Consider the following 25,963-nt stretch of genomic DNA (forward strand, 5'->3'; position numbering starts at 1 on the left):
AGAAGCCGGGTATCCCAAACGCCAAAACAACCTGATTTCTACCCAATGCGTCATAACACCAAAGGGGGTATGTGTGCCATCCCGTAGCCAGACAAGGTACGATCCCATCCATCAACCATGTTGCAAACTGGGGATTAGCATGAGTCAGCAAGCAGGAACCGGCATTCATGTTCGCGAGTTGTTGTATCCGGGGCCATCTGCCCTCGCCGACGAAGGAGATCGGCCTTGCTGGCCGTCACTGTCGCCGGAGCTGTCTTCCTCCGTTTCGTTATCCGCCAGGCCGAAAGCATTGGCAGACACGGGTTTCCGTTTGGTGATGACTGTGCTCTGCTGTCGTCTGTGCTTTGCTTCAAGTCGTTTCAGCTTTTCATCTGCTTCACGCAGTTTTGTTTCTAGCGTCTCGAGTTCGTATCTCTGCGAAAGGACAGTGTCTTGTCTGTAATCCGAGGTATTGCGGTTAGCCTTGTTCGACTGGCATAGGGGGCAGGGGTGGATTGGGATGCGGCGTACTTCTGAACCACAGCTTCCTCCAGTGCGCCAATACCGTTGAGCTTGAAAAGGTCGTCCAGTGTAGCAGAGAAGTCAAGGGCAATTGTTCTGGACAGGAGAGGAGTCGAGTTAGCTGGGAAACCTTTTGGAGGGACTGTATGCCTGGGCGGCTTCTTGCGGGCGGATGCTTACGACTGGGGGCGCCCATTTGGTTGCCAGCCCGCATCGGGATTCACTTCGTTCGATGTGTCCATTGTATACGTGTGTCTGTGTGCTATCGTGTGAAGAGGCTGGGAGGAGGACAATGAAGGATCAAACAGCGAAACGAAATTGTCGAGATATCGATATATTTGTAGTTGAGTATAAGTCGTGCAGGCAGCAGATCTGATCAACGACGAATTGGGTCACTTGATTGAAATCAAGTGAACGAAACCTTGGAGGAAGCGATGAGCCTTAGGCAGACTGGTTCATGCCGTCTGCCCAGGTGCGAGGGAGGAATAATAGATAGAGATAGAGGTCGTAATTGCCTAGGTGCTGGTCTACCATCTGAGGCAGACCGCATCCTTGACGAGATTGTCGCGCCCAGCATCCTAGCAAAAAGGGGTTCACTGGTCAAGACGGTCCCTGAGGAGCGGGCACAGCAGGCCACCCCCGGGAGAGTTTAGGGCGCAGGGACTAGAAGTGTTAGGCGTCTCCAAGATGATTGGGGTATGCCGATCCCCGGCATTCAGCCCTAGTAATTTGACCGCCTGCGCCTTGAAACCACTGGTATTCGTTGGGACTCTGGGAGCAACTGGCCTCTGCTGGCGCAGCTGGGCACCGAGAAGACCAAGCACGTTCGGTTAGGCTCGCACCAGTTGGATGACCTGCTTCCCGCTCCCTCACGTCTTGCACCTTTTCCCGCACCAAACAGTGTGTAGCGTGTTTGTCGCATCAAACAATTTTGCAAATTTCACCGTTAAAGCACTGAGCAGTTTCATTTCGTGTCACCGCATTTCTCTTTATTCCATCTCCACCACCACGCCCCTTGTGCCTCTCACTTCCAAGATCGCCCCTTGACGCGTTCCTGGGCCCTTGCGCCCCCCATAGGGCTCGTGGTTTTGACTTTCCCAAAGAGGCACGCTTGGTCGCATCTCTAGGTAGAGCGACTTGTTCCTTCAACCACCGCGACGATGGGATGCCTTCACTAAAAGCCTATACACCTTACGAGACCCTCGCTTTCTGCCAATCTGTCGTCCATCATGGCTCCGATACCGCTGCCTTTGAGGGTATTGCGACCGCCTTGAATGCCAATCAGCTCATTCGCGAGAGTGAGTCGTACGATCAGACTCGTTTGACTGCCGCGGCACTGCAAGGGTTATACCATGAGCTCCTGGTCGAAGAGAGAAAAACACAGAGTCCTCCTATGGTGAATGGCGACAATGCGAAACATGGTACGAACCCGCGAAAGCGGAAGTTGTCCACCTCGCCCACTCCACCCCCAGCTGCGGCTGGAAGTGACGGTGATGAACAGAGAATATTGCAAGCCCTAGCAGACAAACTCTATGCTCGCTTCAGGGAACAGGCCATTAAAGAAATACGACAGGAAGAGGACGACTATCTTAGACTGCAAGCTGAAATCTCGGAACTCGAAAAGGCTGAAGAGGAGAACGAGAGGCAGCAAACTGATACTGAACGAGTGAAAACGCCGCAAATTGAAAACCCTCAGACAATCACAGAGGTAGCCTCGAAGCCTCCAGCAGTCGAGACCAGCACTGATACCACAAATGCAACGCTGCCTGCTGGCATAGAGGTAAATCGAAAAGAGCAGATCACTCCACCTGTGGGCGCAACTCCAGCAGCAGCAGCAGATGCAGAGGTGTCGCCAGCATCCGTCCGCAGCAGCCTGCACCAACCTCTCGCACCGTCACACTCTCCTGCTCCCACTACTCCCACCCTTGTTCCAAAAGGATCAGCAGAAGCTACTCCGATAAGACCATCACAACAAGCACCAGCACATCCTCCGCATCAGTCGCCGGGAGCGTTTCACCGTACTCTTCCAGTTCCTTCTCCCCAGCGACCAAACTATGGCGCTATCAATCCTCAGCATTTTCAGCCAGGCCCTCACGGTCAACCTGTACCAGTATTACCACAATATGTTGGATCGCCTCACATGCCTCCGCCCGCAGAGTTTCCCCCTCAAAAGCGCGGAAATTCAGCATCTGGCCAGGGACGAGGCTCGCCTATCCCAATGCAGCCTCAGCAGCCATATCCAGGATATACTGGATATCCACAGCAGCCTCCTTGGCCTCACCATATGCCTCCTCAGTACCCTCAACCTCCACCGTATCCTAATTCGCCGTATTACATGCAATCTCCTGCTGGGCGACCTACTATATCATATCAAACTCCACATCATCCGACATACGTGCCGTACCCTCAAAGCGCCCCTGTTCACTATCAGGGACAGCCTTCACATTCACAAATATGGCCATCACCACACCCTGGCCAGCCATATTATGGATATCCTGGTTCCGCAAATGTGACACCGGTACTTAGAATCGACTCGCGTCAAGCATTACACCGAGGAAGATCGTCAACGCCGTGGAAGAAGCGATCTCAAGCTCCTATGAGTATCCGGCCACCAAGTCCGACTCGACCTGAGCGGGAGGTCAGCCCTCTCACGGACACGGAATCGCTGACTCGAGCAGGAAAGGTGACAAAATCTCCCGGCAAGATGGACCAAAAGGTCGAAGAAGGCACCTTATCCGTGCCAGAAGTTGCACCACCGACTAGAGGCCGACAGGCAGCAAGTGCCACACCTAGTGCATTTGCCGCGTCACGATCGCAGTCACTTGCTTCGTTCACGTCAGACACTCCGACAGACAAGCGCAAGAAGGGTGGCCAGGCTCGCAAGATCAAGGCTGAGCCTCCCTGTACTCCTGTACCGATACCATCCGATACAGAACAGCCGATGCAAAGAACCAGCAATCGGCGCGGAAGACCTCGAACCACCGCAGCACCCCCTAAGACTGGCCTGATTCAGCCAGCTGCCAATACGAATAAACGCAAGCGTTCACTAGTTCGCGATTCTCCCACCCCTCCCCCTTCACTCCCAACACAGTTACCGTCCCCACCGACCGCGACAGTCACACATTTACAGCCTCAACCCTCTATGCGCCAACAATCCTCGGGTTCATCATCACATGATCTCTCGTATGTTTGTGTCTCCAAGAGCTTTGCCAAAACGGCTCAGCTCTTGCTCAATGATCTCGTCTCCCACAAACTTGCGAGCATCTTTGCCAAGCCGCTCTCCGAGCGTGATGCGCCAGGATACAAGGACCTTGTCTCGAAACCCCAGGATCTAAAGAGCATCAAGGTGGCGATCACGAAAGGAGGTAAAGCAGCCCTGGCAGCGATTGAGGCGTTCGAAGAGAGAGCCGATAACCAAAATGCTGGAGATGTGGACGTCAACCAGCAGGTTTCCCCCAATAAAGCCACTGCGCCCACGACTGGATTGGTTGGAAACTCATCTGGGGCGGAAAGGGCATTGGGAAATGGAGTCTACCTTGTGAAAGCGACAGAAGACCTTGTGCCTCCCAAAGGAATCGTGAACTCGGCGCAGCTTGAGCTAGAGCTTGTCCGCATGTTCGCAAACGCAGTCATGTTCAACCCTTTGCCAAGCTCAGAACGAGGCTTTGGCCGCTCTCTCCGCCTAAGGAAACGAGGGGTGGACCTGGCTCCCCAGTTCAAAGAGGGGGATGGAAATCATGACGGCGGAGCAAATGAGAGTGAGGAGTCGGACGAAGGCAGTCCTAGGGAGGAGGGCGGTATTATCTCGGACACGCGAGAGATGTTCGAGGATGTCATGGCCAAGGTGAAGAAGTGGAAAGAGCTTGAGCTCGAGAGACTGGGAAACGTCGACACTGGCATGACCATGGAGGCTGAGCACACTGCCGCTACCCCGACATCGGGCACCTTGAAGCCAGCGCTCCAGGGCCCGACACTGGGGAGTACCGGTGGTAATGGAGGTACGAGTGTCAGTGCTGTCGTCAGCGGCAGTGCCAGCCTCCGACACTCTGAGAGTGTTGAAAAAGAAGACGAAGGAGCCGCAGCACCAAGCACGCCAGTGGCATCAGGAACGGGAACAGCGAGGAAAAGGAGGCGCATTGCGGACGGCTAGTGGACCAAGGTGATGCACCACTGACTACCATGAAGATGTCGTTGTGATTGTGGCAGAAGTTTCCAGTCCTGCATACTCCTGTTAGTGTTCAATCCAGGTCTGTGTGATCAAATACCTGTTTCTAAAAGGGATAACGAAGCGCTCGTTTATGGGATGCGAACCGGTTCATGTCTGGCCACCCCCAGAGCGTTTTTTATGTAAAACCATGGAACGGACAATGAGGTGTTTTTGATTTTCAAACAAAAGGCGCAACATGCGCATGCATTCATGTATGACCAGACCAACAAGGACCATAACCGTGTGCTTTTTTCCCCCTCAGCCGGTTTCACCGTAGATGGATAAATCGTAACGAAAGGGAGTGAGTAAGTGAGTGGACCTGGCAGTTCAATAGACAGGAAGCCATAGACTCGAATCGAATTCATTGTGTGTGTGTGTGTGTGTGTGTGTGTGTGTGTGCTTGTTATGTACGAGTATATAGTATGTCGTATGTTGTATGTCGCCGGCCTCTCTCTCTCCTCTTCTGCTGGACATCATGATTATGATGTCTTATGTGTATGGGATGGCATCAAGACCTTAGTGAAAGGAGGTTGAGGCCTGACAGAATACTGACTTATTTACCTACATCCCTACCTATTCACCAGTCCACGTACCTATTCACTTGTATGCTTGGTGGTATACCACGTCGTGGTCTCTAATGTCTTGGCTCATCCGCCTATCTCTATAAGAGACTATAGGATAGAGGCAGAAATGGGGAATAGAGGGAGACTGACACTACAATGGAGTGGCAATGGCAATGGCAATGCAAAGAGAGTTCTAGTCTGCTCAACTCTCTTCTCTGCTTTTGCTGCGTTGCGGCACTCTTCCATTCTCCCTACCTGACTTGCCTTGTCTTGGTTTGTCCTGCTCTGCCATGGCTAGGCTTGCCCAGCCGTTACCCTCCATGCCACTTTGTTTTATCCTTTGTTTTTGTTTGGCTCTGGGCTTGATATTCCTCGCGGCTTTCCTCTTCGAGTCCGTCTCGAGCGGATGGAGAGCGGCCGCTTCGGTCCCGGGAGACATACCGGGTATGCCGATTTGCAGATGAATGAACCTGCGACGCTCGCACTAGGACAGAACGGTGGACGAAAACGAAGGGGCAAAGACGCAAATCTGTGATCGGGTACCTTACCTAGGTATCGGATTGGCCGAGAGTTAGATGGGGGGTTTGTTCTCGGTTTTGCTCAACAAAGTGTAGGGCCTTCGATTGAAACCAATCAGTCAGCCGCTCGGACTTTCTGGCTCACCTTGAATGTTTGCATGAACACGACGTTGGTTGGTCCACCGTCCAAAAAGCCTTTCCCCGCAAACCAACAAACATACTTCGGAAGTATAAAGGTACATCCGAATCTAGAGGCACGCTCGCCACCATTGGAGTTTAGCTGAAAACAAAAGGAGCCAAAGTTAATCCCCGATAGGATTTCGGTCTCGCACACGCTTCGCGCTCGTTTGTTTGCATGCATGCAGAAATGAATGGATATGCGGGTGATCAAGTAGCTGGTCGAATCGGAGGTACCTACCCTTGCGGACTGCCTCACTCATCAAGCATAACCGTACCTGCAGCGATGTGGAAAGATTTGAGATCGGACGTCTATTGGATAGCTTCCCCAGAGCGCAAACCAAAACGAATAAAAGAGCGACAGAGAGAGCGACCATCCGCTGAAAGATGTTCCTATTGTCCCTTGGACAATAAGGTTGATCAATACCTTCGTCCAGCTGAACGCTGGAAATTGTCCGTCTTCGGATGGACGATCATTCTCTGGTACATAACAGTAATGATGGACGGTGAATGAAAGATTGCGGTGGGGACTTTGTACCCTCAGCTCATCACAACCAACGCGAACCGTAGTGGCGAGACATGGCGAACATTTCTGGACCACCAGGATACGACCCTGCTGACTGTCCAATATCGAGGCTTGGTAGTTAGGTGGTAGTCGACGCGTAGGTTGAGTCATGTCGTGACAGGAAGCTGGACGCGATTTGTGGGTGTTTTGTCCCATTACTTGTACTAGGCTTGTGTTAGGAAAAATCCCAGGAGTTTCAGGCTGCGCTTCCTCGCCGTGCTGCTCATTCTAACGTCAAGGGTCCCTGGTGAGCCCCGTGTTGCTTGGACGAGTCCTTCCTCGGCGAGCATGGCCGCACTTCATCCCTGATGTGGGGGTTTGAGATTGATCTCGTCCTGCAGGGAATGCTAGAGGAAGCGACAACCCCTTTCGCAAAAGCGATCGCTGTCGGAGGATAACCTTATCTTGGACTTTTAGTTTGAAAGAGACAATAATATAGCAACCTCGGGACCGGGGCTGTGATTCTCCGCAGTCGAACAAATTTCTCGTGTTTCAGCTTTCGACCCAAGCTTGCAGACCCTGATCATCTCAAGGGCAGACCCTGTTGTCTATCAGGTGAGCGGGATACCCACATAGCAAGTACTGCTGCTTGAGTACGAGGTATATTCGTTGGATCATCCTTGGAGTTGCCGGAGCTTCTATTTTCCTGCAAGAGTGGTGTCAATGTGGGCATGGGAATCGAAAGCTGAACCAGTGTCTCGAGGGTGGATATTGCCAGTGGTCAATCTTCCCGTGCGAAGTCCGCCCGAAACTGGAATGATGATTCGGATTTCCAGGTTTTGGTGGACACAATGGATTGGCAAGGTCGAAGGCTGTGTGAATCGAAGGGAAAATCGTAGCTGGAGGTCACTTCCCGCTATGTGCCGAGCTTGCGAACACCAATCAATTGGCCCCTGAGGCGGGAAAAGAGGACAGGAATGGCGCAAAATAACGTCGTCGTCACACAAAAGCCAATTCGAACAGTTCCAGAGGCACATTGTCTAGTGCCATCGTCATGACTTAGAATCTCCAGCCCCACCAAGTCGGATAATCCGGAGCGCCATGGTCGACCAAGGTAGACAGGGAGAAGAAACAAAAGACAAGGTGGAGAGTGTGCGCCTGTTTGATCCAACTCCAAATCCGTACCTTTTCACGAATCGTATCGCTTTGGCCTCGGGATTGTCATCACAGGCTGGAGGGCTATCACCAGCGCGTAGTACTTTTCCCCCTGGCGATTCTTGACTCCGGGAATCGCCTTTGCCTGGCCGGAAATTTGCCCCTGCTCAGAGTGATTGATTCAAAACCAACCTCCTGCTGCTGACCGTGACGTGTCAATCTCTCAACCAGGAATTGATGGTCGCATATGAAGGTCACGAGTGCATTGTCTGCGCAATAAGTCATCTCCGAAGGAAGCTTGGATATCTCCACAACGACGGTACGCGAGGTTGACTCGTTCTCTGTAAAAGCCCAGCGCGAATGATTGGAACCGAGGGCTCCGTATGAGGTATACATCCCACAGCGCTTACTAGTGGGGGACATAGTACCAACACAGGCTGCAAAAAGAGAGCTTGCCAACGCACAATCGCAAATCCCTCCCCTAAAGCGATGGATGCAATGCAAGCAGAGGGTTATTTTGCTATTGCCCTATTATCTGATTCGTCCGAAACGGGAGGAAATTCCTTGGAATTATCGAACTAATTGGTCTCGTGACGGATCGTAAAGTTGCAAGCCCATTAATACGATTCGAAAATCGCTAGGATAGGCAATGAGTGGAAAGATGCATGTCGGGGCGGTGTGACAGCGAAGAATCGCTTTCGCAAATAAACAACTGAGGTTTGCGGATGGAAAAGTATTCCAGCCTCTCGTCAAGGCGCAAAACCCTGGAGATGATGCTGCCCATTCCCGATTTGACCTGTGCGCGGAACGCCCATTTCCATCCAGGTGCAGGTCGAAACGGCCGGAGCGCGGAAGCGAGGTCCAGAGGAAGGCGTCGAAGCTTCGCTGCAGAGTATTGGTGCTACCTAATAGTTCTTGGGCGGCAGCGAGCTGAAAACAAGACGGACTTTTGGTATTTGGCCGTGGTACCCAGCCAATTGAGGCCAACGAAAGGCCAATAATGAAGGTCAAATGGCAATCCTGGTCGCCCGGAGCTTGGTGCGCCCCCACGTCACAGAACACCTGGAACAAGGCACCCTGTCCGGCCGAGGCTCTAGGGCGTTTGGGTTCACAAGACAAATGATGTGATGGATGCGTGGCTAAATCCGGGGTGCGTCTCCTCATCAGGGAGCTGCTGCTCTGGTCTTATCTCCCTGCCAGTGAGGGCGGCCGACCTACCCGACAAGCGAGGGGGCACGACGTCAATTCGATCCACCCTCGATCCGGTTATCGGCCTGGCTGCCACCTCTTGTGCCTTTTTCTGAAACAGGTACAGGTCGTTTTCCTTTGCCGGCATTGCGGAGAAAGGGGGGCTAGTAAGGCTCAGGGCAGGCAGAGACAAGTACCGAGTATGGAGCGCCAGACAAACTCAGGGAGGAGAAGCCGGAGTCGTACCCAATTTTTTCGCGCCCGGAATGCTTGGTCTTTGCTCGAAATGGCAGGGTTGGCAGCCTGCTAAATGGCCACGCATTTTGTCTGCTCTTGGTTGGATCAACGGTGTCTGTACGAGGTACCCATCTCATCTCGCAACCTCGTCGCTGCGCCCGACGGAGGTGGCTCAGAGGAGACGAGTCCATGGGAGGTGGGGAGGAGGACTTCTTGTTTACGCCTGACCGAGACGATCTTCTGGGGCCGAAAGCAACGTGGACAGGACTAGGACGTGCCGCTGTCGCATTGGAAGGAATATAGTACTCCGTAGGTACAGGTAGTTTTTTTGTCGACCGAAACCCGGACTCTGTCAGGGCTTGTGGGTATGTGGACTTTGGGAGGCGGTGTTGGTGGAAGGCGGGAAAATTCAATCAAGTTGGCTGCCCGGACGGATGGTGGATGCCTAGCGCGGGCTAGCGAGGCCCAACGGGTTGGTTCTTGGATACACCATTACCTGTCATTTCAAACAGATTTTCTGCCCTTAACCATCACAAACCTACCAACCTAGTATCCGAGTCTGACATCAGTTCGAGCCACCACCACTACCATCTCCTTGAAAATTGACCATCTCCAGCAAATAAGGTCCATCGGAAGTGATACGAGAGAGCTTCCATTCAAGTCCAGCACCAGCAGTTTCCATATTAAGTCAGCTGTACATATGACATGCAGGACAAACTACTCGTGGAGGACAGCATGATCTACTCTGAAAACTGCCAACGAAGATGGTCCCCGCTTACTACTGGATAGGGTGCAATTGTTCCAGTGCCATCGAGCCGTCCAAAAACAGGCGTCCCTTGTCAGACCGTCGCAGTCTTCCTAATCAGGCATGTCAGGGCCTCAGAGATGGATATATCCTTGTGTCAGACCGAGAATTTTCTGTTATCCCACGGCCTTCGTCTGTGTGCCTTTTGGCGAATCTAGGCTCGATGGAGAGAGCGTGTGCAGTGCGCGGCAACAAGAACAGCAACCAGCAGCACAAGGGGGCACATTCTAGCGGTTGCGAGGAGCGAACACCAGATTGTGATCTGGTCCAAGCGGTGGTCATAAGTGTGGGGGTTTGCGGCCCATTGACTTGCAGCTGCAGCAGAGGATCCGAGAAAGATTGGAGATGGCATCTGCCACGTATGCGGCGCAGTGCAGAAAATCGCCATTCCATGCATGTCAAATCGTGCTCTCTTGATCGAGCTCGGTCCAAAGGGCTCTAGTTACGAGCGACCCAAGCCGCAGCTGGTCGGCACGATGCGACAGGCGGGTTGCAGATGCGCGATTCTTGAATGCGTAAGGACCGGTTCTTTTGCTGGTTCATGAGTTCGTGTCTGCGTGTGGGCATGTGGAGGGGGGTGCATCGTCAGCGGACACAATTGAGACGACCAGATTCGGTCCTCTGCAGCAGAACAGGTCAGCGGAGTGGTGAGGCGAGGCTTTTGACGTGCACTACTCAGTTGTTTCTACCGTTCAGATGCCGTTTGACCCAGAAAGCGTTGTTGCAGAAGGTCATGCCGTCAGCTGAATTGGCCATCGCACCAGATTGCACCATTGGGCTTCCCATCTGGTAGTTTGCACGTGCCCCATATCACCCGTTGTGTCCTCGCATACCCATCCGACCTCACTACCATGGACCTCGCCCCTAGGCCATCGCCCGTTAAATGGTACCATTTTTTACTATACTTGTACAAATGTGACGGACAGAACCGGGATGATGATTTGTGGGGGGGTTCAATACCGAAGAAGGACGATGACTTGGGTCAGCGTTAAAAGTGAGCTAGGACTTCCAAGTGAAAAAAAGGGAGCCGCAGGAATAGGCGGACATGGGCGCAGGCACATTTCTACTTGGAGAAGCCAAGACCGGTCATGAGTGGAAAGTTCTGTCGTGATTGAGATGGCAAACAAGTCAAACCCTGGGAGGGGCGAGGGGAAAAATGGATCAATGAAGCGAGGTTGGAGGACAGAGCAGAATTATGAAATGGGGCCCCAGAGGAGCAGACAGGGGGCCAGGGGGGGAAGACAGAAACGTAGCAATGTCCCAAAAGTATGTTGTCGTCGGTGGTCTGGTAGTAGCAGTGGTATGCTTGTAGTACGATAGATGGACAGTGAATTAATCTTTTTTTTTGCCTTCTGGGATCAAGGGCCAAGGGAAGCGATTGCATGGGTGTAAGTGCAGCGAGGGCAAAAAACATGGCGAAAAATCGGGGAAGAGATGAGTTGAGAACCTGGGAAGCAAGCAGAGCATCGAGGTTTTTGCCCCTGTCAACTACCGCTGTACCAACCTATCCCAGTTTAACCAAGCGAGAAGTGGAGGCGAAGAAAGAAGCAGAAACGTTGTGAAAGAGACCCCCGTCGGGCGATGGCTCTTGGGGTGTGCTTGGTGCCTTACTGGGAGGGGGAAGCCCAGAAGCATCTCTAGAAAGCAAGGGATCAAAAAGGGAGGAACGGAGGAAGGAAGGAAGCATCCAAGCATCCAAGAAGGAAGCAAGGGGGCCGCGTCACAAAGGGAGGGGAAAGAAAAAAATCTCTTTTCTCGTGTTGCTTTTCTTTTCTCACGCTTTTCCTATCAATTACTCGTACTAAAGGTTAAGTCAGATGTTCTCGGAGACAAAATAATAATAATCATAATAATATTGTAGTTTGTACGAGTACGAGAATTGTAGATACGAGTACCTAATGCACTCTAGTCACTCGAAATAGAACAGGAGAACAGGGAGGAAGCAATCCTGGAGATCAGGATGAGGTCAGGGAGCCACTCCTTGCTGGGTACCTATCGCAGGTGCCTTGAGGTGCTGGTGGGAATTCTGATCAGGTACCGGATGGGGGTAATTAGGAATCGAAGGTGCCAGCTATGACATCTACCTCCTTACCTAGCTATGACATGGCTCCCCCCAGTCTCCCACCATATTACCAATCATTACCGGATCAATTACACCTTAATACACTGCCCCCCTCCCTTACCCGCCTAGATGCCCAGGCTTCCTAAAAAGGGGCCCTGTCGAGGAACAGGAAACGTGGGAATGCCCTGATGCTGGTTCCATCGAGCGGCGAGCCACATATCCCACGGCTTGAGGTCCTTAGTGCGCTAAATGTTGCTAGCTGCGATCCACTCCCATCTCCCAGACTCCCACACCTGCACACTAAAATTCATCATTCGTGCATTATTCCTCATTTCATCCTCATTTCTCCGCCCTATCCCATTTCCCTCTCTCGCATCTGGCCTTGCAAACACGACCGTCCCATACACACTCCCTTGACTCATCTTTCTCCTCCATTTGACCATTGACCACTGACCACCCCGACCACTTGCTCCTCCTGCTGTGCTGTGCACGGAAATAATTTAATTACTGCTGTATCATCCCCAATTAGGAGCAGAATTGGCTACTTGTTGCGTCTGCCTCGTCCCTTCCTTTGTTCGAGTCCGCTCATACTTCTCACCAACCCCCCTTGCGAAACAACCCTCCAGAAGACACAAAGCCATCCTATCAAGTCGACGGTCGTGACACTCTGCCTACTCTATACCTGGCCCTCTTGTCCACCCGAGCTGACCGGCCATCTGACCGCGTCCTACGTCCTTCTTACCAGGTGCAGCTCTCATCTCATCTACTGCTGCATTGCGCCTGCTGAGCCGGCGAAAAACAAGACTGCAAGCCTCTCTCTTACACACACCCTCCCCCCTAGTCTCCGACGTCTGCAAGGCCAGCGTTGACCTCTCGACGCCTTGCGCACCTCCGATCTGACAATTGCTACCGTACGCCAACGCGTTGTACTTGCGTCTGGACCCCCCTTCACTCGGGCCTTGCATTGCAGCTGCACCAACACAAATCCGGAGAGCCGCTACACGACCACCACAATCAGGCGTGCGCCCACATGGCCTTTGTCCAGGGCTGTTGAGTGCTACTGCGCTAAAGTTCTCGACAAGTTCGGTGGCATTGATCCGGATCTCCCACCGCACACAAGACAGCATAATGAAGCCGTCAAAACGTTATAGACAGAGCTGGACTCCCCGACATTGTCAATATCGAATTTGAGCTTCATTTTGAAAAGAGAAAAGAAAAGAGAACCCACATTTTTCCATCCTTTGGCCCTTTGTTTTGCGCCATGATCTCTGCCACTCCCTCGCCTTCAGCCAGGGCGCTCAGGAGCCGCGACAACTCGCCGTCGCCTCAGCCGCGTGCCTTGGCTCGCATGCCCTCCAACCAGAGAGTGAACACGGCCCTTCATCTATCCTCCTCCGCTGCTCCAGCCTCCGCACACAGTGGTTCCTCCATGGCCCAAAGCCCGTATATCAGCTCGATACAATCCTCTCCCTTGGTGTCACATTCAATCTACCATCCACCTCACCTTGGGACCCCTGTTCCACTTGAGCTGGGAGAGAGCCTCGTCTCTTCCCATGCGTTCCCGCCGCCAAAAGAACCCATGGCAGGTCCTAAGCCTGTGGGAATCATGCGCAAGCTCTCCCAAAGTGCCAAAGAGGGTGTATCCTCTGCTCGACAGACTCTGAGGAGAAAGGCTTCATCCTCCGCGCATTCCCGTCGAGATGAAAGCACAGGCCCTATCACTAGGCGTCGCAGCGACAGCAAGAACGCCATTGCAAATGGATACTCTGTCGAGTCACCGTCCTTGGATGCTCTGCCTTTGGATCTACCGCCGGGGTTGGGCCTGTATGGTGATACGATGAGCATTTCAAGCGAGCCCACAACACTGATAGATACAAGTCCCGAGGGCCAAGCTCCGTCCGTCCCTGAGCACTTGGTGGCAGGCTGCCCACTGACCAAGATCACCAAGAATAAAAAGCAAGAGAAATTATTCTTCATGGATGTCGAGGGTTCACGTGTCTCATGGAAAGGCGCTGTTACCACCAAAGTCTTCCATATCGACAACATCAAGAGCATCCGAAGTGGTGAGGAAGCTGCGAGCTTCCAGTCACAGCTCCGTGGTGAGGCTGTCGACCCGGAACTATGTTTCACCATCAACTATACCACATCGGATTCGGCCAAGCAGGTCAAGTCATTGCACCTCGTTGCTCGTAATCACCGGGACCTCCGACTATGGGTCGACACATTGGAGAGCCTGGCGAAGCACCGTGAGGAGCTGATGACCAGCATGGTTGGCTCTACCGAGCGTGAATCGGTTGTGAGAGCTCACTGGGACAACGAAATGGCAAAGCGAACGGTTAAGAACAACACCGCCAAAGCCGACGGTCTTGACCTTCCCACCATACAGGTGCTTTGTCGTAAACTCCACATCCACATTCCCGAGAGGGAGCTGGAAGAACATTTCCATTCAGTCGACGTCAACAAGTCAGACCTCTTGGACTACCCTCAATTCAGAGACTTCCTGAGACGTCTTCGAGAAAGAAGCGACATCAGGAAGATCTTCGACGATGTGAGAGGTAGTCATGCCAGGGGCGTAACGAGGGCTCAATTTATTCACTTCCTTAAACGCTATCAAGGCATCGATCTCGCTTCTCTCTCGGACCCGAGTGTCTGGGAAGAAAAGATCAACGACTTGGTAGCCATGTCTTTTCCAGAGGACCCATCTATGCACAGAGCTGGTCTCATTGATGCTAACGCTTTTGCGTCATTCATTGTCTCCAAGGATTGCCATGTCTATTCCGTCCCCGAACCTTCAACCCCTAAATTTGATCGACCTTTGGGCGAATACTTCATTTCAAGTTCACACAATACATATCTCACCGGTTGGCAAGTGGGAGGCACTGCTTCAGCCGAAACATATCTCACTGCGCTGCGACACGGATGCCGCTGCGTGGAAATCGACTGCTGGAACGGTCAAGACGGCAACCCGAGAGTGACCCACGGTCGTACCAGGACCACTTCTGTACTCTTCTCGGACTGCATCAATGCCATCCAAAGATGCGCTTTTGATGTCAGCCCTTACCCGGTGATCATTTCTCTCGAGGTTCATTGTGATGCCGAGCAACAAGCCAAAATGGTGCAGATCATGAATGACGTGTTTGGAGAGCGACTACTCCTTCATCCATTGCCTGGTTTCGACGCACAACTACCTTCGCCTGAAGACCTCAAGTACAAAATCCTCATCAAAGTCAAGTCTACCGAGCTTCACGCTGATCTAACGGCCTCGCGGCGTGCGGCCCCCTCGTATCGAGATCGGAGCGCAAGTTCTCCCAACAGGCCCGGTGCCCAACCAACAAACTGGGTTCTCCCAAAGGTACCCTGTGTCTCAAGCCCGGCATTGGTGACACCACCAGAGACCATCTATTCTCCCACTGATCGATCGGTCACGGCAACCAGCGGAAGCAGTGCGGACGAGGAGAGTGATGTCCCACCCACCTCCCCTTCGACTGGAGATGGTCAGCGCCGTGCCCCGAAGCTGAGCAAGGTCGGCTCCCAGTTGTCTGCTCTCGGCGTGTACATGAAAGGCTACACGCTCCGCGATGCCAAAGATCTTCGTTTCCAACAATACAACCATATCTTCTCGCTCAACGAAAACAGAGCTATCGAGCTCTGTCGCTCCGCAGAGCAGAAAGCTCTCTTTGAAGACCACAATCTTCATTACTTATGTCGGGTCTATCCCAAGACTCTGAGATTTCAGTCGTCCAACTTTGACCCCAACACTTTCTGGAGGAGGGGTGTCCAAATGGTTGCCTTGAACTGGCAGACATTTGATGCTCATATGCAAATGAACCAGGCAATGTTTGCCGCTGGGACGGATGCGTATGGTTACGTGTTGAAGCCAGACTATCTCCGCAAGCCTCGGACCAAACCTGGAGATTTTGAGCATCGGGTGAAACTGCCTCGCTATAGGATCAGATTCTCAGTCCAGGTGATTTCCGCTCAGCAGCTGCCTCGGGCGGCGAACATGGGCAAAGAAACGCCCTTGAATCCGTACATCGAGGTGCAAATGTTTAGTGCGGAGGACCGAGCTCGAGGAATTGCGAACGGCTCAGGTGGCACTGAGACCTACTCTAACGGCTACCATGGCATTGGATCACCCTACCGTCGACAAACGCAGATTAGGTTTGGCAATGGTTACAACCCTCAGTTTGGGGAAAACATTGAACTTTCCCTGGAGACGAAATACCCGGAGCTTGTCTTCGTCCGATTCATCGTCTTGAACTCGGACGACGGGAGGTACACGGGCAAAGGAGTCAAGCAACTTGCGGCATTCACTGCCAAGCTCGACAGCCTGCAGAAAGGATATCGACACCTCCCGTTGTTTAACGGACAAGGGGAAGAGTTTATCTTTTCCACTCTCTTCTGCAAGATTGCCAAGCAGGAGCCCAAGCTGATGCCATGGTCATTGCAAGACGTTACCGAGCGGACTCCCCGCCCCAACGTGCTTCGAGGCTTCCTTTCACGCGGACTATCGAGCGACCGAGGGAGAGAGCGCGGGTCTAGTGTCGAAGAAGTGGACGCGGGCCGACGGTCCAACCGTGAGATTGAGGAGAAAGTGGGCAAAAAGTGAAAAAAAAAATAAGGGGGGGAATTGCAAATGCAACAAGCATACTTTTGTATCAACGGTCCACAACAACGGCGCGGGAGTTTGATTTTGACAAGAGATACCCAAAAAGCATATATGACCTGATGACACACAATAGACTGACAACCCGTCTGGCAACGGACATTTCTTTCCTGTCGCCACTATTGACAAATTCGGGGAGGAGGAGGGAGGCTCTTTTGTTTTGTTTTGTTTTTGTTATTACTAGTGATCAAGGTTATTGTTCTTGTGTAACAACATCATCATCATCGTTATCATATAGATCAGGGGGATGGGGATAACACGAAGGCCGTGTGAATGTTGGAATAGCAATAGTCAGTCTTTTGGTGAGAATTCAAGTGAGAATGACAATTCAGCCTTTTTAATAAGCAGCTTTTTAGGAATAAACCGATGCCGCTCTACCACAAGCTGCTCGGCACCTCGCGGCTGCGGCGGCCACCATAGTTCTACTCTGCCATTTCCACGCCCATCGATGGCCATGATGTGATATAATATTGTGGAAGTTGTGGTATTTCAATATCCTCTCCAATGCGACGGACGACGCGCAGTCTTATTGTCAACGCCATCTTGTTCTGGACAGTCCTGTTCCTCATCATCTACGTCAACAATGATTGGACATCGACTACCAAGACCTTCGCGTGGTCTCGAATCCACTACAAGACCTCCTCCTCCACCCTGCCTGAGCCTCGCGGCAACTGTCCCGGCTTGGAAGAGGACTCTAAACCGACCCTAGTAGTGGCAAGAGTTGGCGCAGAGGACCCTTCATGGCTTGACACCCTGGCACCCGTTTACCACCTGTGTGTGTACAGGACCGACCTGCAAGACGTGACCTCATGGCATCTCCAAGTGCCCGCGAACCGGGGCCACGAAGCCATGGCATACCTCACCTTCCTGATCGACAATTATGAACGCCTCCCCGCGGCTGGCGCCGTCTTTGTTCACGGCTCACGCTGGGCATGGCACAATGACGCCCCTGATTATGACAATGCTGCCCTCCTGGCGTCCTTGAACGTTTCGGCTGCCCTCGCTCCGTTTGGATACCACAACCTGCGTTGCGACTGGAGCGCCAGCACATGCTCACCAACTGAAGCTCCGCCACAGGGCAGCCTGGAAACATTGGCACGCTCTGTGTTGGAGCCGTGGAACTTGCGTTTGGCATCGGATAGTGCACTGCCTCGGGCGATCGTGGACCTGTTCGGTGGGCAGGGGACAGATGGAAAGATGAGCTCCTCTAGATTGTCCCTGGGTCGTACGGATGCCATTCGGTCGCAGTGCTGCGCGCAGTTTGTCGTTTCCCGCGAGCGAATGTGGCAACATTCCCGTGACGAATATGTTGCTCTTCGACAGTGGCTTCTGGATGAAGGAGAGAGGGCGGCCCATCCTGACGACCGGATTGCTGGCCGGATCTTGTCATATATCTGGCACATCCTATTTATGCCGCGGGATGCATCTGCCCACGTCGACCTAGAGCAACTCAATTCTTTGGCATGCCCGCCCGCCCACGAATGCTACTGTCGCTTGTACGGTCGGTGTGATCTGGACGGCTGCTCGAGTCCTGGTCATTGTCGTGGACAGTATGTTCTGCCTCCCGGGTTTCGACTGCCGGATGATTGGGCGGCGAAACATTCGTGAGCACGAGCGGGGATTTTTTGGGCAAGACTCGTCATGTTTCACAATCGGGCGAATCTCTATGTCTCGTGCTCAGAACTCACAACACGAGACTGATGCTGAAAATGCCAATAGTGACTGGGATGTGGCCGTCTCGGTGTCGATACAAGCACGACAAAAAGTCCGCCTCGAGCCTAACCAAGCTGGAACCCTTGCCCATCGAATTTCGATATCGCACACACAATCGCTCTGAATGCTGTGAGGCCGGAGGTATTTCTCGACAGAGACTCCACCACACCAAAAATACCAATTGGGACGGGTTAGGGTCTTGCATACCCAGGTATATGGACTTGAGACTTGTGTATTTACTTAGTCAGTGTCGGTATAGCACAAGCCACTGATCGCCGACTTAGCCTTGCCAGTCAATACGAGGTCCAAGCCTCGTCCCTAGTCCCCCAATCAGACTGATAGGCTCTTAATTTGAGGACAACTTTATAAAGCAGTTATGGTTGTGTTTCTCTCATACCATCACAAGCCAATCCACTCATCCTTTTATACTCGTCGTACTAGAAATCCACCTCATGGGAGTAAATGGCGAGAATGGCGGGGAAACCCTCAGCTCAGCTCAGCAGTTGCTTGGCTGCAGCATGGCTGACTTGACTAGTTCTTCCTGCCACCAAAAACTTCCTTCGATCCAAACACAATTCTCCCTTCTATCACAAGGCCGGTTTGCGTGGCTGGGATCGAGCTAACGGTACTGTGTTGTATTTTCTAGAGGGGGGCACAATGCTGGTGCTATCGGCTCCTGCGGTCTGATGCTTTCTCTGGCTTTGGACACGCCGTCTGTGTTTGCTTTGGACGTTCACCGACTATTATTGTTATTTTGCCACAACCCAATGCTTCGCTGCGATCCAGCTGTTTGGTTTTTCCTGCCGAAAGTGAGCCAGGATGAAGTTCATCGACCAGTATTTCAGCGATAACCAGGGGTTTCAGCTCGACATCGTCGGTAAGTCGGGATACTTGATCGCAGGCACACCGACCCCTTGTCCCCGGGGCTCTTCCAAACATCTACTTGCCAAGCAGAAGTTGCTAAGCACCAGAGACAGGTTTCCTTGCCATCCTCGGAGAAGGTTCCGTCGAGACCATCGCCCAAGTAGCTACCTTGAGCTACCTCATATACGTTCCCCGCCTCCTCCCTGCGCCTCAGATCTTCATCCGACCTTCTCGCCCCGAAAAGTTAGAGACCACCGCGGGAGCCAATGTCATTGGAGTCCACTCAGGTAACACCGGGGAAGACATCCACCATGTGGCCCATGCCTTGCACCGCGGTGACAAGTTGCGTCCCAACACCGTCACTTGTGTTCGAGTAAGAGAGAACGACAAACCCCGTCCGTCCATCAAGAGGTTTGGTCCACTGGCCTGGCTGGTATTTCTGGGGGCAGCCATGAGCGGTGCCCTGCTGGCGCTTTCCATATACTATGAAGACGGGTGAATCTTCACCACGGTCCCGGAATACAAGGAATACTGTGCTAAATCGCCATTGTCTAGGATGTCGTTGCTGGCGACCGTGTTGCTGTCCTCCCTAAGCACCGTGACCGGCATCGCCAACAAGTGGTCACCCACACCCAATGACCCGAAGCCCGATCCTCACTCTCCGCCCGGCGACGTGGTCATCAAGTACCCTCAAGGCGCTTTTATTGTGGTGAGCTGCGAGGAGCGAACGGCGCGGTATCTCTACTTCAACCCCAGTGAGCGTTGCATTTACTCGGTGAAAAGCACGGCCATCTATCGAGGACTGTCGCTCATTTCGACCTTGTTGCTCATGGGCGGGGTGATTTCGTTGGCCAACGCCAAGATCCAGACCCAGACGGCCTTTGCAGGCTCCTACATGCTCATCAATATCTTCTACTGGGTCGGCGCCGCCTTGCCTCCTGCTCAGCATTGGGACCTCTCCCGCCTGGAGGTGGAGCACATCGAAGTGCGTGGGGGAACGCCACCACGAAACGCCAAAGTCGACAACTATTCGCCCACGTACACCGAGGCGCTGTGGAAGGCTATTGCAGTGACAGGAACCAGCAACTGGGTCAAGGAAGCTGGCTGGGCTCCCAAGACACCGGCTTGGAGCGACTGGCTCAACGAGGCGGAAGAGGCTGCCGTGGGCGAACCGCTGAAATCAAGCCGCCAGATGGTGGATGGGCGAGAGGTTGAAGTCTGGACAATCCGCAATTGGGACAGTCGAAATGCGCTCTCAACGCTGTTACGGACCACAACGGACAGAATCCAAGTTCAGTCAAAGCGGGGATGATGCAGGAAGAAAACACCATTGTGATGCGAAGAAGTTGTCCTTCCCATGTAAACCAACAGAGAAGAGGGCATCCCATCACCGACGCCTATCCAGACTAGCCTGGTCTTTTACACACCCACGGTCTACCTGAGTACGGGCACGCACGACACATCTACGAATTTCAACGACCAAAAAGTGAACGAAAACAAGAACGAGGACGAGAACCATGATCCCACGAACCAATGATCCAATCAATGATCAATGAATCACAAATGACTCCATGATCCAACGAACAACCAGCTACCGGACCTAAAAAAAAATGTGCACCATAAAAGTACCAACATTGACAGTACCAGATATACATCCACATACCTCACCTATACTCGATACATTGCGTGACTGAATGCATTTATCCACCAATCTGTCTATCCACGTATGTATGCATGTATGTATGTATGTATGAGACCACGAACGCGGGCGCGCAGGATATTTATTTTCTATGGATATAATGGGTATACGGATGTAGAGAAAGAGAGAGATTTGATAGACTGACTTACTTCATTTATGACCTTTACGACAGTTTATGACATCTACTCGTACCACCTGTGCTCATTTACACAAGTCGCATCCCTCTTGGGATCTGGTATTTACAATGCGCGACGCATAGGACAAAACCTTGTCTCGCTCTCTCGCGTTGCTTTGTCGTGTCGTTTCCCCATCTAGAAGCCGTATGTATCCCACAGTACGTGAGAGATAAAAGACAAAAAATTGAACCTCGCCGGGAAGAGAAGAGACCAAATAAAAGAGTCAAGTCGAGCCAAAAGTCGGGCTTCCGTGTCTCGTGTCAAGGGAGTATACCTCGTATGGGGACTATATGGGAGTATATACTTGTATAGATCGTATATGTTGCCCCTTGCCCTGAGCTCAGCTCTGCTTCTCTTTCTCATCGGTGTCTGTCAAGACCAATAGTGTCAAGTGCTGTCTGTCAGGTGCATGTCCGGGTTGATTAATATCAAAACATTACTCCAAGTAGTAGTAGTGGTGGTGGTGGTGGTGGTGGTGGTAGCGGTAGTAGTTGTGATGACTCCTCCAGTCCAGTTCCACCGGGAATCCCCATCGTCGTCAAAGTCGTCGTCGTCATATAGATCGATCTCAAAACAAAACGCTCACAAAAAGGCATGTTGCCCAAAACCAAAAATGGCATCAAAGCATCCAACATGGTATACATGCATTCGTCACCACCCAACGAAACTCCCGATCACACCTTGGTACTTCTCATCTCATCAGCGGGAATCATGCCTGCATTGATCTGCGCAGCCAGCTGCGACTCTCGGAATGCATTGAAGCCCTCGGGGTCTTTCTCCCTGAGCATCAGAAGCTCTTGAGCATTCAATCCTAGCTCGCGTACGACGTTGTCTGCGCCTTCCTTCTCCACTTTGTACCGAATGTCCTCTCCATGGATCTCGTCCAATTTTGCGCGGAGAGCAGCGAGGTGAGGTGGGTCAAGGTCAGTTACACTGGATCCATGCAAGGCATCATCCAGGCCAGTGGGTTTGAGGACTTCTCTCCGGATACTCTGTCCAAAACGGTGCATACGGCCTTCTTCGTCTGTAAAGGCTTTGGCCGCGAGAGATGTATTTGACGACGTTCGAGATAATTTCATGGCATATTGGTCTTGTGCCTGACGTTCTGCCGGGAAGTAGTCGTCAGCATCAGCCATCTCTAGGATCCCACTTGAATCAACCGAAGCCGACAATAGAGACGTCTCTCCCATGGAAGGATCTGGGGAAGGCATGCCGTTCGGAATTGGAGGAGATGATGAAGGGACTTTGGTCTCGGGATACTCGTCTTCGAACCTCTGGATCATCCGCTGCAGGGTCTGGTCGAGGAAGAAAAGACGACCTGTTCACGCTTGTCAGTAACGATATACCCCTCGAATCCTCTGGCCAGGACTTACGATAGTTCTCGTGGTTTCCCGCTCGATCTTCTCTGACCAGGACAGGCTGTAACCGTCGTCTGATCTTTCGCGCACTCTCACAAAGCTCCAAACTCACATCCCGCGGTTTGGATATTGTCCTTTGCCGGATTGGTCCCCTTGGAGTGGATGTCCCACTTGCTGTAGGACTAATACTCCTCGATTGTGCCCGGCTGTTGCCATCCTTGCGATCCAAACACACACCCAAGGCTTTGACGATTCCGGTCGACGCAATCATATAGTCCTCATCCGGCGCTGGCTCGTCCTTGTCGTAATTCGCTGGGTAGCCCTCCACATGACCAACAAGGTGGAGCAATACTTCTGGAGCGTCCTTCTCAGCAAGTTCGTCTGGCTTGACGCCGACCTCACTCAGAGTTGCGCGCTCCATGTTTCGGAGACTGTAAGCCACGACCTGTGATGCCAATGCTTTGACAACCTCACTACTGTCAGAGCTGGGCACTTCGATCTCCACAGCCACAATGGTCTCCGACACTCTGACCGCGGTCATCAAGGACGCAAAGAATGCGCACGCCTCCTCTTGCGAGCTCGCATCTCTCGAATTCATGGCGTGAATGAGCGGAGCATTGTCTAGAATAGTGAGATGGGCCATCGATGGGCAATCCGGCAAGATCTCGGCCAAAGCAATGACTTGTTCAGACGTCATGCCCACATCTGACAGATGTAAACGCTTCAGAGGTGCTAATTTGGGGAGGAGTCTGCGGAGAACCGGCACGGCGCTTGGCTGACTGTTGAACAACGCCATGTTGCGTGACAGGTCGATGAATTTGAGGTTCTTCAGTCTGGCGAACGGTATCAGGATGGAGTTGAGATCGCCGGGTGTTAAATTGCAATCCGACAAGCTAATTGCAAACAACGGGCAATCACTATCAGCAGCTTCTGCAAGAATGTATGCGATCCCATGCAGGTCATTGCTTCCAAGATCAAGACCCTCACAATGGCCAGACTTGATATATCGCACAAGGTAGCTGAGGGCTTCTTGCTCGAGGTTGTTGCCAGAAAGCCCGAGCCGTCGGATCTTACATTTGATGGCGCAATCCACGAGGTCTCGAATATTCGCAGGAGAAAGGCCACAGTCCCCAAGGATGAGCTCGTCAAGTTTGTCACCCAATCGCTCTGATAACGCATAGATAACCAGAGTCCCCAGATCCATGACTTTGGAAGTCGCGTCATTCGATCCGGTGCTGTTGGAACTTGTTGTAGAGATTGTCCGTGAGAGATCGCCTGCCTTCGGGAACGGGATCCCCGACAGATCAATGCCTCTGAGCGAACGCGACATGTGCATGAAAAGTGCAATGTGCCTCCATCCGAGATTTGTGATTCCAGAGTTGTCCTTCAGAGAGAGCTTCTCGATGACTCCCATCTGCTCCCTACCACTCTTCCCACTCAGTCTCTTGGGCAATTTTCTGTTCTGTCGGGCTTGCTCGGCAGATTTGCAGCTGGAGAGGCCTGACAAAATCACCCGGACGCCTTCGTCTGTCAACCCACAGTTTTCCAAGACGAGTTTGCGAACAGGAACGATGGCGAGCCAATCGCCCAAAGTCACAATATCCTGCAACTGCATCTGATTCCCGGACAGATCCATTACCGCGACTGTGCCAGGAGCTTCGGCCAGACCAGCGGAAGGCTTAGATATTTGCTCTTTAACTTTGTTCAGAACCGTTGTTTCTCGCAATTGACAACAGCGCTTGTATATCCTCAGTGGGTCTGTCGTACGGCCATCTGTTCCTTCTGGAGGCCGCTTGCTGGGCGTCGAAGCGCCTGGTGGTGTAATGCTTGTATTCGAGTCCGAGTCATCGTCTTCACGAGTCAACTCCAGCGGTACCAGGCCGTTTGCTTCAGCGTGTCGTCTTTTTCGCTCCTTTCGTTCCTTTCGCTCGGCTTCGGACCGTTTCTTTTTCTCCTTCTTTCGTGTACTGGGCACGGCTAGAGGCTCGGGACCTTGCAGCGTTTCTGAAGTATCTTTACCCTTCTCATCCTTTTTCCCCTCTGTTGGCTGAGTCTGGGTTTCTGGCTCCGGGCTTCTCTGCTCCCCCTCTTCCTGCTGCATTTCTGCAACTGACGTCTTAGGGGTTTTTAAGACGGCGCCTTCACCCTTTTCTTTAGTCCTTGCGTCCTTCGAGTCTTTGTTGCTGGTCACTTGTTTGTCAGAAGTGGAAAGATTCTGCTTCTGAGCGTTTGACACCGCTGGGCGGTGATATTGCTCTGGATCTTCGTCGGCCTGAGAAGCGAACCCAGCAATCTCCACATCTACGCAAAACGACACTCTCTTCAGCTTGTTCTGGTCAAACTCGCTGATCTTGATGCGTTCACGATTCTGGTCGATGTTCATCACCCTTCTTGGGCAGATTGCACCACTAGTTGCGCTTTTGCCCATGTGGGTGTTGGAGGAAGAGAGTCTGCGAAGGGCGCTCGACAGAAATCCAGGATGCTCTAACTTTGTCTCTTTTCCCGCGGCAACGAGTACTGAAGGTCTTCGAGGGGCAGTGTGAGGGACGACAGGTGTTTTGGATTCTTCCTTTTTGGTCTCTTTCTGTCCTTCTTTGGGCGGTCGGTTCTTCTCGAAGGGATTCGATAACTCGATTTTCGGACTCGGCTGAGGAGATGCTGTTAGGCTATTACTCGCTTGTTGCACATCCGTGCCGGAATTCCGAGGCGGCGTTGGTGAATTCACAGACGAGAATTTGGAGCTGAAACTTGCGATCCACGAACTCCTTCTACCCTCTTTCTTGTTGGGGATACTTGGCTTCAGACCTTTTTTGCCATCCTCCGTGCTCTGGCCTTTCGACATCGTGGGTCGAGGGGATTGGCTTTGGTTAGGCTGGGAGACTGTCGGCCCTGTCTTCTGCGCGGTAGGCTGTGTGTGGTTCTCCTTGCCATTGACAGCGAGTGCAGACTTCTGTTGTTCGGATACTGTAGGGACTCCATTCGGAGTTTCTTGGAGTGGTGTAGGGTCATGGCGAGGGTGCGCAGTTGCAGGATCATGGTGATTGCCTTTGGAGCCTGCAGAGGACTGTGAAGCTGGCTTCCGACCATTTCTGTCGCCCACCGAATGGGTCAAATCTGGTGGGATGGTTAGTGATACCGTTTTCTGCAGCAATCGCTGTTCAGACGAAGAGAAAGCAGGTGCAACTGTGAGCCGATATTTTGGGACCACACCTTTCTTGGAATGCAGCAGCCAGTCGACATCCAGACCACTTTCGGTGGCCGCAGCCATTGTGATTTAAGATGAAGCGCAGACGCCTCCAGGATCAACAGATGAACCTGTGCTCTGGGGATGTCATATAGGCTGGACCGAGGGCCGTTGTGAAGAAGCTGGATGATGGGCGACGATGGGTTTGCACAGGGCGGCCGGCGGGGTTAAAGGTGCAGTAGGCAAAGCAATGCAGCTCCTGCTTGGTTGGCCAGAGGTCAGAGATCGCGATCGACTTGGGTCTGGGCTTTGGGGATCTTGTGGCAGGATGGCAGGATTCGGCCGCCACTTAAAAGCCAGCCCGCCGCTGGAACTGGAACTCGGT

General features: G+C 52.5%; 6 protein-coding genes across 6 annotated transcripts; 4 read left to right on the forward strand and 2 right to left on the reverse strand.

Moving 5' to 3' along the window:
• Nucleotides 1–165: 165 nt before the first annotated feature.
• Nucleotides 166–743, reverse strand: Z517_12158 (uncharacterized protein; the record flags this gene model as incomplete). The annotated part of the gene is made up of 3 exons (XM_013422572.1): nucleotides 166–436; nucleotides 511–597; nucleotides 682–743. 3 exons carry the CDS (start codon nucleotides 741–743, stop codon nucleotides 166–168), a joined length of 420 nt encoding a protein of 139 aa, XP_013278026.1.
• Nucleotides 744–1,666: 923 nt separating this feature from the next.
• Nucleotides 1,667–4,651, forward strand: Z517_12159 (uncharacterized protein; the record flags this gene model as incomplete). Its single annotated transcript, XM_013422573.1, has 1 exon — nucleotides 1,667–4,651. One exon carries the CDS (start codon nucleotides 1,667–1,669, stop codon nucleotides 4,649–4,651), a length of 2,985 nt encoding a protein of 994 aa, XP_013278027.1.
• An 8,528-nt stretch (nucleotides 4,652–13,179) lies between these two features.
• Nucleotides 13,180–16,527, forward strand: Z517_12160 (uncharacterized protein; the record flags this gene model as incomplete). The annotated part of the gene is made up of 1 exon (XM_013422574.1): nucleotides 13,180–16,527. One exon carries the CDS (start codon nucleotides 13,180–13,182, stop codon nucleotides 16,525–16,527), a length of 3,348 nt encoding a protein of 1,115 aa, XP_013278028.1.
• A 561-nt stretch (nucleotides 16,528–17,088) lies between these two features.
• Z517_12161 (uncharacterized protein) lies at nucleotides 17,089–18,192 on the forward strand (the record flags this gene model as incomplete). The annotated part of the gene is made up of 1 exon (XM_013422575.1): nucleotides 17,089–18,192. The coding sequence occupies one exon, from the start codon at nucleotides 17,089–17,091 to the stop codon at nucleotides 18,190–18,192; it is 1,104 nt and encodes a 367-aa protein (XP_013278029.1).
• A 924-nt stretch (nucleotides 18,193–19,116) lies between these two features.
• Nucleotides 19,117–20,473, forward strand: Z517_12162 (uncharacterized protein; the record flags this gene model as incomplete). The annotated part of the gene is made up of 3 exons (XM_013422576.1): nucleotides 19,117–19,174; nucleotides 19,275–19,656; nucleotides 19,717–20,473. 3 exons carry the CDS (start codon nucleotides 19,117–19,119, stop codon nucleotides 20,471–20,473), a joined length of 1,197 nt encoding a protein of 398 aa, XP_013278030.1.
• A 1,237-nt stretch (nucleotides 20,474–21,710) lies between these two features.
• Nucleotides 21,711–25,662, reverse strand: Z517_12163 (uncharacterized protein; the record flags this gene model as incomplete). The annotated part of the gene is made up of 2 exons (XM_013422577.1): nucleotides 21,711–22,354; nucleotides 22,410–25,662. The coding sequence occupies 2 exons, from the start codon at nucleotides 25,660–25,662 to the stop codon at nucleotides 21,711–21,713; spliced, it is 3,897 nt and encodes a 1,298-aa protein (XP_013278031.1).
• Between the last annotated feature and the right edge of the window lie 301 nt (nucleotides 25,663–25,963).

This window comes from Fonsecaea pedrosoi (assembly GCF_000835455.1).
Source record: "Fonsecaea pedrosoi CBS 271.37 unplaced genomic scaffold supercont1.9, whole genome shotgun sequence".
Classification (NCBI taxonomy): Eukaryota; Fungi; Ascomycota; class Eurotiomycetes; order Chaetothyriales; family Herpotrichiellaceae; genus Fonsecaea; species Fonsecaea pedrosoi.